The sequence below is a fragment of the Crocodylus porosus genome, unplaced genomic scaffold (genome assembly GCF_001723895.1).
Source record: "Crocodylus porosus isolate Cpor-Errol unplaced genomic scaffold, CroPor_comp1, whole genome shotgun sequence".
In the NCBI taxonomy this organism is placed as follows: Eukaryota; Metazoa; Chordata; order Crocodylia; family Crocodylidae; genus Crocodylus; species Crocodylus porosus.
In genome coordinates this window covers 11326245-11341249 of record NW_017728950.1, presented here as the reverse complement: position 1 = coordinate 11341249, position 15005 = coordinate 11326245, and the positions used below count along the sequence as shown (strand labels likewise).

The 15005-nt window shown below is 41.7% G+C and overlaps 1 protein-coding gene across 2 annotated transcripts in view; it reads left to right on the top strand.

The window, feature by feature from the left end:
- Nucleotides 1–15005, top strand: part of SLC12A2 (solute carrier family 12 member 2) — a 102607-nt gene that overhangs the window by 57129 nt on the left and 30473 nt on the right. For both annotated transcript variants that reach the window (XM_019555038.1, XM_019555037.1), the window contains exons 11-13: nucleotides 10538–10645; nucleotides 12587–12710; nucleotides 14038–14139. In XM_019555038.1, coding sequence (XP_019410583.1) covers nucleotides 10538–10645; nucleotides 12587–12710; nucleotides 14038–14139 — 334 coding nt within the window. The remainder of the gene's footprint in view (nucleotides 1–10537; nucleotides 10646–12586; nucleotides 12711–14037; nucleotides 14140–15005) is intronic.

Genomic DNA, 15005 nt, shown 5'->3' with positions numbered 1-15005 from the left:
CCTCGTCCAGGTTGCTAATGAAGATGTTGAACAGCACCGGCATAAGGACTGAGCCTTGGGGGACTCCACTGCCCACACCCTTCCAGGTCAACATCGACCCGTCCACCACCACCGTCTGGGTTCGCCCCTGGAGCCAGTTTGCCACCCATGTGACTGTGCATTGATCAATGCCACAGTCCCTCAGCTTGCCCACCAGAAGTGGGTGGGACACTGTGTCGAAGGCCTTCTGGAAGTCCAAGAAGATGACATCGACTTCTTCCTTCACATCTAAGCTTTTTGTTACCTGGTCATAAAGAGACCAAGTTAGGCAGGATCGGCCTGGCACAGACCCTTCAGGTTCAGTTAGTTGTGTTACGGTGTGTATTTTAATAGAAGTCTAGTGATGCAATGACACATCTTGATTCCAGTTTTGCTGGAGTCAGAAATCATCTGCTGATTTTTGTGCCATATGTATATGACCAGAGGATTCTCTGTTGGGTTTCAATCCCTGAAGGCTTTAAGTAGACCATCATAGGCAGAGTAAAAGAATTGAATAAGCAGGCCTCAGAAACAGACTTCTGAATTGCCTTAAGGCTTAGCACTAAGTCAAGTTGGCTACCTGAATATCAAGTAGCAGCTTCTAATCTAACATGACCTGCAAATTGTGAAATTCGACTTTACACATTGTCAGGGTCACCTCATTCACAAATGCTGATATCCTCTCCGGTGTTTTTTTTAACTTGCTTTTCTTCCAGTCAGCTAGCGTTAAATCACTGAAAAACAAATCCAAATTAAAAATTGCTCGTGCTCTTTCAAACCCTATTTTCTTTCAGATTTTTGTAGTGGTTTCAAGAGACTAAGACTAGGTGATGATGGAAGGGTTGTGGAATACTTGGGTATATTACAATACTGTGTGTACTGGACGAAAATGGAGCCAGGGTTACTGCATTCAGACAGTATCTGATGCACACATCATACAACTACCTTTCTTGCACTAGCCTTTCCCAAACTATTTGATATCAGCACTAGGAATTCTTGATGTTTGGAATGGAGATTCATAGATTGTTAGGGGCTGGAAGGGACCTTGTAGATAATTGGGTTCAGTCCCTCTGCATTATGCAGAAAAAGACAACTGGAGCCAAGGACCCCTGTGAGGTGACTGTCCAGTCTCCTTTTGAAGACTTCCAGGGTAGGTGACTGTACCACCACTGGAGGGAGTTTATTCTACAGTCTGGACACCCTGACTATGGAGGAGTTTTCCCTGGAATTGAGCCTGAAGTGACCTTCCAGGAGTTTGTATCCATTGCTCCTGGTCTTCCCGAGGGTGCCCTGGTGAACAGCTGGCCACTCTGTTCCTGATGTACTTCCCCTTATATAGCGGTAAGCCGCTACTAAGTCCCCTCACAGCCTTCTCTTCTGTAGGGAGAAGTGATAGAAAGAGAGAGAGAGATTAAGGGGAGTGATAGAAAGTGTCTATCTTATTCCTTGTGTAGTATGTGGTATGCCTATGGATGGTGAAGTGGAAGGTTTGAAATATCTGGGCAATTTTACAATAGGGCTTCCTCTTTTTTGTTCTGAACATTGTGCATACCAATCTTGACCTGAGTAATGTTTTAATGAGAGGATTGAGCAATGAACGGAAGATGTGCTTTTTGGAAGGTTGTTCTGTCAACTGTCATAAATTGCAGTGGCCTATGGAAAGATTTAGATGTAGCTCTGTTCACAAATGCTTTTGAGTTGGCAGCAACTCGCGGAATGTTTCAACTGCAGGACAAAATCTAGCATATGCATCAGTAGCTACGTATAACAGACTTCAAAATGTATAGCAATGAATAATCTGTCTGTAGCATCAAATCTTGCTTAGATTAATCTCTAGTTTTCATCTTGGGTAACATCTTTGTTTGAAAAATTTGGATCATGTTTTTATAACACTTCATGCTAAGAACTGGTGAAAAGGGATCAAGTTAAGGAGAATTTTGGAAGGCATGTAAACAATTGCCACACCTACATTTGAATATATACATTCAAAAATAGGCACAGGAGGTGCCAGATTTACCTTGTTTTTGTAGCAAAGCAGTTCTCTTTTGGGAGTGGATCATTGAGCACCAAATCTACATCCAGTGATGTTTATCTACTGAGACTTGGGTTGATTAGTTGACTTGGATGTCTGCTTTGGTGTAGGAATGGGTTAAGACGCTGATCAAAAAGATTTTTCCAGATTTGAATTTCCTGATTTAGTTGACCACAAACGAAGAATTACTATTGTTGTTATACATCTAAGTACAGTATCTCTTCTTTCAGAATGCAGAGGTGTATCAGGAAGCTAAATGCCTGGAGCAGCAGTAATTTCTGGGTATTGGTGGTACCAGTGGCTGTGAGGCTGCTTTAGCAGCTGTTGTCTGTTCTGCACACCCCCACTTCTCCCAGCCTCCTAAGTTGACACCCAGGGAGGATATGCTGCCTTAGGGCGTGTGTAGAAGAAACGGGGGCGCTAAATTGAAGTGGTGGGTTTTTAAAAATATCGCTTCAATTTAGGGCCCTTTAAGTCCCTATGTCGTGCACACACCTGAATTTACCTGCCTCTCTGGCGGTGGGGAAAGGAAGGTGAGCTGTTGGTGGACAGAGAGGTCCTTGGACTGTAGGAGGGCTGGTGCAGCACCTGGCTTGGAGGGGCTCCGGGGGGCACCGTAACCGCGGAGGGAAGTACCAGGCCCCTGTGCAGCTTTTGCTCCATGGCTGTAGGGCAGCAAACTAAAACTCCTTGGAGGAGTTTGTTTGTTTGCTGTGCCTCAAGTCATTTGAGGCGCATTACCCTCCTAAATTTGCTACAGTGGCTGGAATTACTGTGCAATATGCTACCAAGGCGTGCAAACACCAACACTATTAAAGTCATACAAAAACATTTAACCCGCTTTAAAGTGTCATGCGCACATGCCCCTCGTTTCATCTACACACAACCTTAGCTGCCCTGCCTTAGTTTTGCTATTGCAGAAGTAGTTTCAGGCATCTTCCTGATGCATTCTGATTTTTTTTTTTTTTTTTTGCAAGGGGAGTCTGTTCATAGAGGCTCCCCCCATTCCACTAATCTGGCATTTGAATTATGAAAAGGAATGAGACTTTGATTCTATTTGCATCTGTGTGACCCAGATAACTTTGGTACCCACAGCTTTGTACATCACTGTTTCTACTTCTGGCAGTGGATCTGATTGCTAAGATGGGAGAAGGGAAAAGACACTACATCCAGGCCTACAATCTTTACATCTTAACAGTTTGGATATTTGTTTGTTTGAATTAAAGCAAGAGATGTCCATAATGCCATGATAGTAGAAAGGAATGTATACCGTGCTAAATAGCATTTGCACTTTGGTCTTAGCAATGTCAAATATTAGTTTCTGCTGCAGGTATTACTGTACTATTACTTCCATTGAAATTGGATAGAGTCTTTTTTTTTCTCTGAAATTCATTTGACATTCTTTCTGCTTTAAATTGAAGTCTTGATGTTATAGATTATCTTCATGTCCCACATTTCATTTTATATAGGTTTATGAAGAATCTAATTTAACCAACTAAAACTGGTATATGTCTCTTCCTCCCTTGTTGGTTTTGAGTACTGTATTGTTTTGTTAGGTCTGATGAAACAACTTTTCAAATAAGTATGTGCTCCTTGAAAGATCGTTTTAGATGTAGAGAAAGTCGATGGATAAAGGGTACTGGTCATGTAGAACAGCTTCCAGTAAGAAATCCTATTAGATTATTTTCTGAGTTTTGTGACAAATTTGGCCTTCCAAAACCAGTTGAACAGTAATATGTGGTTGCTTCAGGTATTAGAAGATCAGTTTTGACCTGAGGCTTTAGGTGTAGCAAAAAGTTCAGTATATTATTTTTTGTCTTGAAATCTGCTTTTCCACGTTTTGTGCCATCACTTTATGAAAAGATAATATCGTGTAAGACCTGATATAGACTATTTACAACTGAAGTGGGAAAAAAGACCTACATATCCAGATAATAGAATCCCAATAAAGTGGCAATTCACAATGTTTGAATACTGACAATTTCCTATTTTTTTGGACTTGTCTTGCACAACAAAAGATTACTTTTTGTCTGCACTAGGCTCCTATAATGTTAAAATTAAATAAATATACTAGACGTAGAAACAGGTTGGTGTGATGTAACCAAGCATTGCTTGCAACACATGTTCATCATGCCGTATTATCAATTCTTTTTACAAAGAAATTATAGAGTTAACGTGGCTTCTAACACACCACTGACACCTTTTGGAAAATGTGAGTTCTTGTGTATAAGAAATTTAAATAAGCCTTCTCAAGCTGCGGTCTTACAGTGGGCCTTATTGACACAGGTGGTTATATTACTTCTTTGGAAAAGTAGGGCATTTCCAAAAGTTAGAATCTGATGAGATGGCATGGCTGACAGCTATGAAAAGTCATGTTTAGAATGGAATAATTAGGTAATTCAAATGTTAGTCCTTGCACTCTTCTTGTTCTGTCCACCCCTTTTCCCTGTTTCCCCCCATTTTATTATTGCTTTTGGGCATCAAGAGGCACAACTGACATTTGAAGTGTTGTGAAGGATCCTTCTGAAGTACAGATGCCTACTGAAATTTGTCACCATTCTCTGCCTGGTCCATGATGATGCAAGTGATAAGATCTATCGCAGATCACTTTGAGGCTCAAACAGAAGTTAGCAAGGTTGCAACATTGCTCCACCACTGGTCTCAATGTTCCTTGCCATGATGCTACATTTGACCATCAGCCAGCTTTTAGCCGGAATGGATGGCAGGCTGTTTAACCTCAGTGGATTCTGAGCCAAGACCACCCTACCCACAATCATTGAGCTCCAGTACGCTGATGATGCTGTATTGTATGCTCACTTGGAAGAAGACCTTCAGCCAATCTTTGATGCCTTTATCAAGGCATACAAGAAAATGGGACTCACGCTTAACATTCAGAAAACTAAGGTCCTCCACCAATAAGCTCCTAATGAACAATCCTTAGCTTTGGTAATCCAGATTCACGGTGAGACTCTGGAGAACGTTGAGTATTTCCCATATCTCAGAAGCCACCTGTTGCAGAAAGCTGTCATAGAAGAAATCCAACATTTTAAATATATAGCCATACAAATCAAATATGTAAGTGCAGGCTTTGGACCCCTGAAGAAACAGATGTTTGAAGATCATGACATTGGATCTAGAACTAAGCTCATGGCTTATCAAGTAGTCCCCACCTTTTCTGGGTGTTGGAGTTGAGACATGGACAACATACTGGAAACATCTAAACTTGTTGGAGAAATACCATTAATGCTGCCTGTGGAAGATCCTGTACCTGGCCTTAGTCTTCATGTACCCACAGGAGTGGAATTGCACGTGTGCAATGGCCTTATATGGCTATGAATCTTGAATGCCATCTACTATAATATAAGGAACCGCGAGTTCTTGTACATGCTCTCAGGGCTAGTCTAATTAAAGCGCCTACAGCGTCTTGTGTGTCAGTGTCCCCGTGCTTCAAAATAGCAGCTCAGTGAGCTTTAGTTAAAGCGCCCCACCACCGTTTTGAAGCGTGGGGATTCTGAAACATGAGACATGGAGGTTGGCTGGAGTGCGCTAATTGGCACACTCCAGCAGACTCTATTTATTCAAGTCTGCTCCAGCATGGTGTAATTACTCGGCATCAGAGCAGCATACCCACATGTGTACAGACACCCATAAAAGCTATAGATTTCATAGACGTTAAGGCTGGGAGGGACCTCACAAGATCATTTGGACTAGTCCCTGGCTTAAAGGGCAGGAAGTCAGCTGGGGTCAGATGACCCCAGCAAGATAATCATCCAAACTTTTGAATGTATCTGGAGTAGGTGCCTGCATCACTTCTGGGGGGAGTCTGTTCCAGACTTGGACGATAAAGAAGTTTTTCCTTATGTCCAGTCTAAAACAGTCTTCCAGCAGTTTATGACTGTTACCTTGTCTTCCCTTGGCATGCCCAGTTGAACAGATGTTCTCCCAGTCCTGATGCAAACCCCTTAAGTACTTACAGGCTGCCACCAAGTTCCCCCTGAGCCTATGCTTTTTCAGGCTGAAGGCCGATGCCTCTCAGCCTCTCCTCCATAAGGCTTGCTCTCTTGACCTCTGATCATGCACGTGGCTCTCCCCTAGACTCTCTCAAGCTTCTTCATGTCCTTTCTAAAGTGTGGATCCAAGAATTGGATGCATCACTCCAGTTGCAGCCTCACCAAGGCTGAGTAAAGTGGGACGATGATATCTTGAGCCTTGCCTGAGATGCATCAGTAGATGTAAGCCAGGATTTTATTTGCTTTGCCAGCTGCGGCATTGCATTGGTGGCTCATATTCATCTTGTGGTCAATCATGACTCCCAAGTCTCTTTCGGTTTTGATGCTAGTGAGTGTACTAATAGATGAATAGTACTAATAAGACATTAGAACTAATGTATGCTACATGCAGGCATACTTAATTTGTACACTAAAATACGTACATTGGTTGAAGAAGTAGCGTTGAAGATTTGTAGTGGTTTCTATAGTCCTCACAGTACAGAAACATCTTAAAATTGCTATGCTTTGAACAGCATTAATATTGAAATAGATTCCCTTCCTTTTTTGCCCTCCCCCCATCACTATATTGAATTGCTAGGATGAAAAAGGTATTCATTTAGGGCAAGTAATGCATACTTGACACTGATACTGCATCTGAAAGGCATAACTGTTTTATATTGCTCAGTGACTGAAAAAAGCCAATCAGATTTTCTAAGATATTATCAAAGCTGAAAAAGGCTGCCTTAGGGCTTAGTTATGTTCAGAACAATACTTTTAGTGTTAAATTGTGACTGTTATTGAAAAGGTAGTTAAATGTGTTGTTTCCATAGGACTTGTTATATGACAGCACAGGAGGGGAAAAAATACTTGGGTTTTAGTTCTGTCACTTGGTTCCTGACAGAAGAGACCTTTAAAATAACATCTTCGTCATAATGATAAAACAGTCCACTCAATTATTGTCCAACATAAATTTTGTTAGCTGTTTGATATGTCCTTGATTATTCCAATGTATGTGTGTCATGGAATGTTGGAAAAATCAAAGTGATTAGAACTTCAGAGCTGCAGGCAGTGTGTAGTAGGCAAAGGGAAGAACTGCTGTGGTGTATGTTAAACTGGCAGTACTTCAGATTACCCTCCTGTATCAGCAAGTGATCCAGGGTTTTGGGATGGTATAGGGTGGTAAGAAAATATGGATGGAAAGGGCCCTCAAAGGATCTAGTCCAGCCCTCTGCTTAAGGCTGGATTATCCCTGACTATACTATCCCAGACAAGTGTCTGTCCAACCTACTCTTGAAAACTTTCAAGGATGGAGATTCTACAGCTTCTCTAGATAGCCTTTTCTCTGTAGCTGTAGGGGATAAGACTAGAAGAAATGACCTCAGACTGCAGCAGAGAAAATTTATGTTGGACATTAGCAAGAATTTCTGATGATGAACATGGTTAAGCATTGTAACAGGCTACATCTGCTCTGTAATCTTCATTCAGGTATTTTTAAGACTTATCAAATCTACCCCCCCTACCCCCCAGTCTTTTTTCTTCTCCAAACTAAGCAAAGCTAGTTCTTTCAGGCTGCATACCAGTGACCTGAAAACCTACATTCATTATGTTTCTCAGGCCTCTAATATTTTTGGTTGCTCCTTACTGAATTCTTTCCAGTCTTTCTTGGATTATTGCTTCTGAAACTCAGGATTTGTATGTTGAATTTGATCCTATTTGATTTTGGACCACTTCTTCAGTTTATCCAGGACATTCTGAATTTCTTTTTTTTTTTTTTTTTTTGGAGAGAATTTCAAGAAAGCATTGTTTGTTTGTTTTGTTTTGTTTTGTTTTTTCCTTCCTCCTTCAAAACCACTTCTAAATTGCATCATTTTGGTAATACTCAGAAAAGAACAAGACCATCTAAACAAAGATCGTAGTCCTAATACACTTATCTAGAAGAATAGTTCATTTGCTACTGTTGCTGTGTGATACAGCAAGGGGGCTTAGTGTCCCATAGAAAGAGTGGACCCCACCCCAAATGATCTCAGCTCGTAGGGGAAGTTAGCCTGAGAAGGGCTGGTGACAGGTGCAACTTAACTGCAGGTGCTGGATCCACAGCAATAGAGCAGCACGTGGTGCTGCAGTGCCATTTTAAAAGCACATGCTCCCTGTGTGTAGGTGGATGTGCAGAGTGACACACAAAGATCATGCCCAGCATGCGAAAGCCAGGCAGCTGAGCCAGATGGAAGCAGCCAGGAGAGCCTCCCGACAAGAATGTCAGCAGACTTGGGCAGCTGAGCCTGGCAGAGGCAGCCGAGAAAACCCTCTGGCTCCAGTAGAACAGATAGCTCAGGATGCAGGGAGAAGACGTTGCAGCCTGCAAGGAGAGAACATGGAGGGGTTCTCATCCTCAAAGATTAAGGCCAGGGAAAGTCTGGAGGATTGAGCAGATCCTGCACCCAGATGACAGAAGCATAAGGGACGCGTGAGTGTGACTACCCCTGTCTAGTGCCAGACTTCGGGGGTCCTGAAGGGGCTGTGTTTTCTTTGAATTTCATTATTGTTTGGAGGGGACACCCCCTCCAAAAGACTGGGTACCCGGACAGCCTGTGAACTATACCCGGAGAACGGTGATGAACAGCATGTATTTTGCCCTCCTCCACCACCACCCGACCTTCGGCAGTCTATTCCAAACCTTGGGGGCTCGGACAGTGAAGAAGTTCTTTCTTATGTCCGGCCTGAATCGGTCACAGCAGAGTGTGTGACCATTCGATCTTGTCATCTCTTGGGGTGCTCTGGTGAACAGATGTTCCCCCAGATCCTGATGAGCCCCCCTGATAAATTCATAGGTAACCACCAGATCACCCCTGAGCCTGCGCTTTTCTAGGCTGGAGAGCCTCATGGCTCTCAGCATCTCATCATGAGGTCTGTTTTCCTGGCCTCTCATGCACGTGGCTGTCCTCTGCACCCTCTCAAGCTTCTCCACATCCTTTTTGAATTGCGGAGCCCAAAACTGGATGCAGTACTCCAGCTGCAGCCTCACCAAGGCCAGGTACAGTGGGAGAATGATGTCCTGGGATTTACTTGAGAAGCATCTATAGATTCAAGCCAGCGTTTTGCTCACTTTACTAGCTGCAGCATCACACTGAAGGCTCATGTTCATCTTGTGGTCAACCATGACCCCCAAGTCCCTTTCATCTGTAGTGCTAACCAGTGTAGCACTGCCAAGCCTATAAGCATGCTGCAGGTTTTTCCTCCCAAGGTGGAGAACCTTGCATTTTTCGGTGTTGAACACCATCAGGTTCTCGTCTGCCCTTTTCCTGAGCCTGTCGAGATCTGCCTGGATCACCCTTCTGTCCTCAGGTCTTTCCCATCCTCGTACAAAATGCAGTAATTGTAAATCTCAGTGGTGAAGGCCTTAAGTAAGTTAGAAAAGGTATAAGTCCTTCGTGAATTGAGATGTACAATGATTTATTGGAAGGAAGTGTTCCTGTGACTGACTGTGTGCGCGTGGGGTATCTGTGCATCTTTGTTTTTGATGGAACTATAAAGCTTGCTGTATTCTGCCTTGGTCTTCCCATCACAAATGCTTGCTAGTATGTAATTGCTGCATTAGAATGAATGACTGACAAGCCTTACTTTGTTCAGTGGCTACAGAGAGCACTCTTAAGGCCTATGTTCATAGTTGGGGTCAATGTTAAAGTTGTTCTCGAATCAAGAATGGCTGACTGTATACTGTGAACACCTGTGCTCCACCCATGGTAATATCCATCCTTTCCAAAAATGCAATCTTGGCTAGACTTTTAGCATTGAGGTGGATGCTGCAGGTGGTCACTTCTTAGTCCATTTCCCCTCCCCCTCCCTTATTTTTACAGTGTTTTGTAACTTTAATGTTGGCAGCTCATGTGAGAGTGTCTACTGCACGTGGACTTCCATAATACCCTCTTGTTCTCTTTCAGCCCTTTTGGACTCCAGCCCTCTTCCCCATTGTTCATAAGTAGAGACTTGCCCCTTCACAGGAAAGAAAAGTGTTGTGACAACCAAAAGTAGTTTGGAAGTGATGATCATATGCTGTAAAGTAGTCTGAGATGTATCTTAGTGTGGCACCCGAGGAATAAGAAGCCTTGTGTTAAGTGGCTTTGTAGCTTACAAGTTGTTATAGAGGGAATGGAAGAATGACTTGCATGGCTGAGGCTGGTGGGGGATGTCACCAAAATTGGTATAAATATCAGTGTGCACATGCCTTTTAACTGACTCTTAGTGATAAGAGGAAACAAACCTACTGGCCTACATACTTTGCCTGAGAAACAGTATGTGGTGAGTAATTCTAAACATTGTAGAGATAAAGAAGCAGAAATTCATTGACACCATTTTGCATTTGCAGTTCCTAACTATTTTTGTGGTCTTTAATTTGTGGTCTATGTAGCACTTTTCTTTTTTGACTGTACAATTTTTTTTTTCCCCAGGTAATCTGCATAGTGTTCTTAGATGCCTAAAACTGTTTCTTTCCTACTTTCAGGTAATGAGCATGGTATCAGGATTTGCACCGCTGATTTCTGCAGGCATTTTCTCAGCCACCCTTTCATCTGCACTGGCCTCCTTAGTGAGCGCACCTAAGATTTTCCAGGTAAGCAGCCATGCCATAATCACTTTTTTTCAAAGAAAAACAGTTCTATTTAATCTGGTTTAAACTCAATTTTTAGAGAATTAGGGAGTTTTTGTATATTGGCAGTTTTTGATTGATACCGCTTGAGGTCAAAGTGTTGATATTGAACTATTCTACTTGGAACAGATGGTAGCCCCCATTGTTACAATGTGCAGCGAGAAGATGCTATGTTCCAAATATCCATTCTGTTTTTGCTCTCCCCAGGGTTGAGATTCTGAGCTTGGACAGTTCTGTGCGCAGAAGCCAGGGCTGTATGTAAACTTACTGTACTTGGTAGCTGATCCCTCAAGGATGGGATGTGGGTTGTTTCATAACCCTAAAGCAGAATAGTTCTGTCTGTACATCATCCTGGTGGGGTAACTGGTACTGTCCCTTTGCAATGCTAATTTATCCACCTTTATGGACCTGGCTATACTACTTCCTGTTTAGGAGGCAGCATGGAGCAGTATGGTATGCTTGAAGTGAGGGCATCATTTCTGCAGATGTTGACATCCATGGAGTAGAAAAACAGATACTTGCATTGTGTAAATATGCCCAGCGATTCAGCCAGTTTTTTTGTTTGTTTGTTTGTTTGTTTTTAGTGGTGCCTTTTTAATTTGTTTTTGTGGTGCACCTAAAGTTGTAACACTGCATAGTTGGGGGAAGGGTTGAACCCTTCTGGCAGCCCTCTTGAGCCACTGAAAAACTGCCCTCTTGTCTCCTGAGTGTTGGGAAGGGAAAATTAAACTTGTGGCTCCTTTCACTGCTCCTGCCATATGCCCTTTTGTCTGGATATTGGTGCCAGGTATCAGTAGTTGAGTGGTGACTGTATTACAGTTGCCTTACAGTGTGGAACATCTGTTGCCAAGAGACCAGACAGTGCAGGGGTGGCCAACCTGGTGCATGCATGCCACAGGTGGCATTTCAGCTACTGTAGTGTGCAAGCCCTAGTTTCTCAGTAAAGTGAACTGTGGGAGTGGAGGCAGAGAGGCTCAGTCTCTGGCCATGTGGAGCAGAGTGGCAGCAGGGTGCTGCTGTGAGAGGTGTCAAGTGAGGTGCCAGGGACCCTTCCCTGGCACTACCACTGAGTTCAGGTCTTTGGATCTTTGTTTATCATATAAAATTATACTGTTGTGGGGAAAGAGAAGGGTTAACTTTCCTCAGATTCCTGCCGCCTCTCCACTCTATGCAGCTGGAGGATTGAGCTGCCTCTCCTTTTTTGGGTAAACCTCTGGGGAATGGAGTGGTACTTGGAGGGTCAGGGCTTAACTTGTGGCATGCCTGCCAAAAAGGTTGGCCATCACTGAACTAGAGCTACTGCAACAAAATCTTGAACAAAGTGCTACTGTTTGTTGTCTTTTTGGGGAGCATAGATCTGCTTAGAGCTTTAGATTTAAAGACCAGGTAAATGCATTTCACCTGGAGGTGGTTCCTGTAGGCAGAAGTAAGGGAATATTGTTAGCATGTCTTCACTCTGCTTGTTGCATCTCTTCTGGGAAGAAAACCTTGGTCTCTAAAATGTTTGGAAACTATTGCGGGGGGGGGGGGGTGTGTACATACATTTAAAAGCATAGAAACCAGACAGGAAATGGAGCTGGTGAAAATTCTAAGTAATTGGGGAGATGTATTTTTTTTTCCCCCATACTGGATGTCAAGAATTATTCTTTTCATTGTAATAATGTCAATAACACATTTTAAAAAGCAAATGCACTCATTTTTATTGATGACACTTTTTCCCATTGCTCATTTTTGTCTTTCCTCAAGATAAGACAATGAAGTAAAGGCACAGTGTTGTGAATAGAACTAATATGTCCCTGGTCCAAACTCCATACCTTCTGAGATAACATTGCCTCTGAAATGCATTGGGGCGTCTTGTGCAAAACCTGGCTTAGATACAAATTTTGTATTTTTTTTTTTTTCCAGGCTTTATGCAAGGACAATATCTACCCTGGTTTCCTAATGTTTGCTAAAGGTTATGGGAAGAACAATGAACCATTAAGAGGATATATGTTAACATTCTTAATAGCTCTTGGATTCATATTAATTGGTTAGTTTTTAATATTTAATTTGTAGTTATAATTAATATATTTGTTATAAACCTTTTATACTGTTTCCCATGCTTTGATGAGGAGGGTCTTCAAGGTCTTGGGTAGTGATTTTTAGATTAAAAGTTATAGTTTGTTGGTTTGTCTTTTTTAAAACTGTTCAGTAGGTGGATTAGAGCAGTGGTCTCCAAAGTGGGGTGCTCAAGATGATCCATTGGGGTGCGGGAAGAAAATATTAGAACTTCTTTATATATAATATTAACAGTAGTACATGTATATAATTTATAAATAAATATACATATATTGGGTGTGCATGCTCAAAACATTTTTACTGATAGGGGTGCGCAATCCAAAAAAGTTTGGAGACTACTGGGTTAGAGGATTGTCCACTTGCATGTTTGGAAGTTGCTTGATTTGATCATGATCAAGACAGTACCACAAGATAAATTACTATAACTTAATTAAATCCAAATTTCCTTTTTAATCCTTTAAATCTCCCAAACTCTAACCTTCTTTTGTCTTGGGAAGGAGAAAGGGCAAAGCTACTGGTCATCTTCTCAATTCTGTACAGCACAGATGTTGTACCATTATTTTTTTTTCTACAGATGTTAATGACACCAAAAACCGGTTATCAAAATTACACACCTATTTAAACATGTCAAGATTATTTTATAACCTCAGCTATTGCAAAAAGGGAAATTTGCCACTACAGACAAAGGGGGTTGCATTAGCAGTTAGCCTTCTTCCAGGTCTTCTGTTAAGTGCCTTCCCTCTCTGTCTGTGGGAGTGAGACTTCACTTGCCTTATAACTCCCATTCCCAGTACTTGATCTATTCACTGTAAGCAATTCAGCATGTATCCATTTCCTGATCTTGCATAATTGCAGAGTATTAAGAATTTAGTGTGAATGGGCTTTTTCACAAAGCCTGTTTATAAACGCTCTGAATTGACAAATAGTGTAGCAATACATTGAGGTTCAAACAATTTTGTTAGTCATGAGTGTAGGTGCAAGTTAAGTAGGCTGGAACTTTTTCCTAAAAACAAAAACCAAAAAAACTTGCAGTGAGTGACCCTGTATCTCGAAAATACTTGCAGTGTACGTTGAAGGAATTGCCTTTCTGTTTAAAACAAAACAAAAAACCCCCTGCAGTTAAGAGTTTATAGTAGAATGGTCATAAATATCTGAATCCTGTTGTGGCATTTTTTACTTGAGAAATAGGCTTTTGTGGCAAACTTTTGGTCTTGCAGTCTTTTCAATATTTTGACAGTGAGGCTAATAACCACTTGCTTTTGTGTGTGTGTTTTGTTTTGTTTTTTTGGTGTTTTTAGCTGAACTGAATGTCATCGCTCCAATCATCTCCAACTTCTTCTTGGCTTCATATGCCTTAATTAATTTCTCTGTGTTCCATGCTTCACTTGCAAAATCTCCAGGTAGGAACCATACAAAAATTTTAAACTACTTTTTATGTGCAGAAATACTCAGTCTAAGCTGTTAAGTGGTGCTGACCAATTCTTCATCATGAATGGGAAAATTAGGAGGGAAAATAACACTCAATTGTGTAGAAAGTTGCTTATGGAAGTAGCGGTACATTATCCCATTATCCCAAACAGAATTGATCAGGATTTACTTTACAAATCCTGCCTCCCCCTAACATCCCCCCCCTACACACGCGCACACACGCACACACACGCACACACACACGGCTTTGCTGGCCTTGCTTCTGGGAAGGAAATTCAGGCAATTCAGATGAAAAGATGACTTTTAGGTGATATTAAGTTCCTTACGCTTCCTTGTGTTTTTCATCAGTCTTTAAGAGTTAATGATTTCCCCAGCCTCAGGAAGTGGAGGCAAGTCTGTTATGACTATCTTTTTTGTCATAAGCTTAGGAAAAAAGTGTTTCAATAATAGAACAGAGATCACCATAATTGGGAATGTTGTAACCTTGACTACTTTTTTTTTTAAGTGAAACTGCTGCAAACCCTCAAACTCACCTTAGTATTTTTCATGGTTTTTATAGGAGCATTTAACATAGGGTTCATTTTGTGTTTTGTAAACTTTGTGAATGTATCTTTGTTATTGCTTGTGTATACCAGTAGTGGAAATTTCCCATGTGGTGATTCTTTGTGTAGCTAAATCCTCTTACTGTGAAAATATTACTTTTCTAAATTATACATACAAATAAGAAGCCTTTTGAATATGGTGTATGTCTAGCTGTTTTGTTGTGTATGCTGTCTGAGTTCTAGTCTTTTTGCATTCTGGGTTTGGGTGGCGAGATAAGAGTACAGGTGCCGCATTA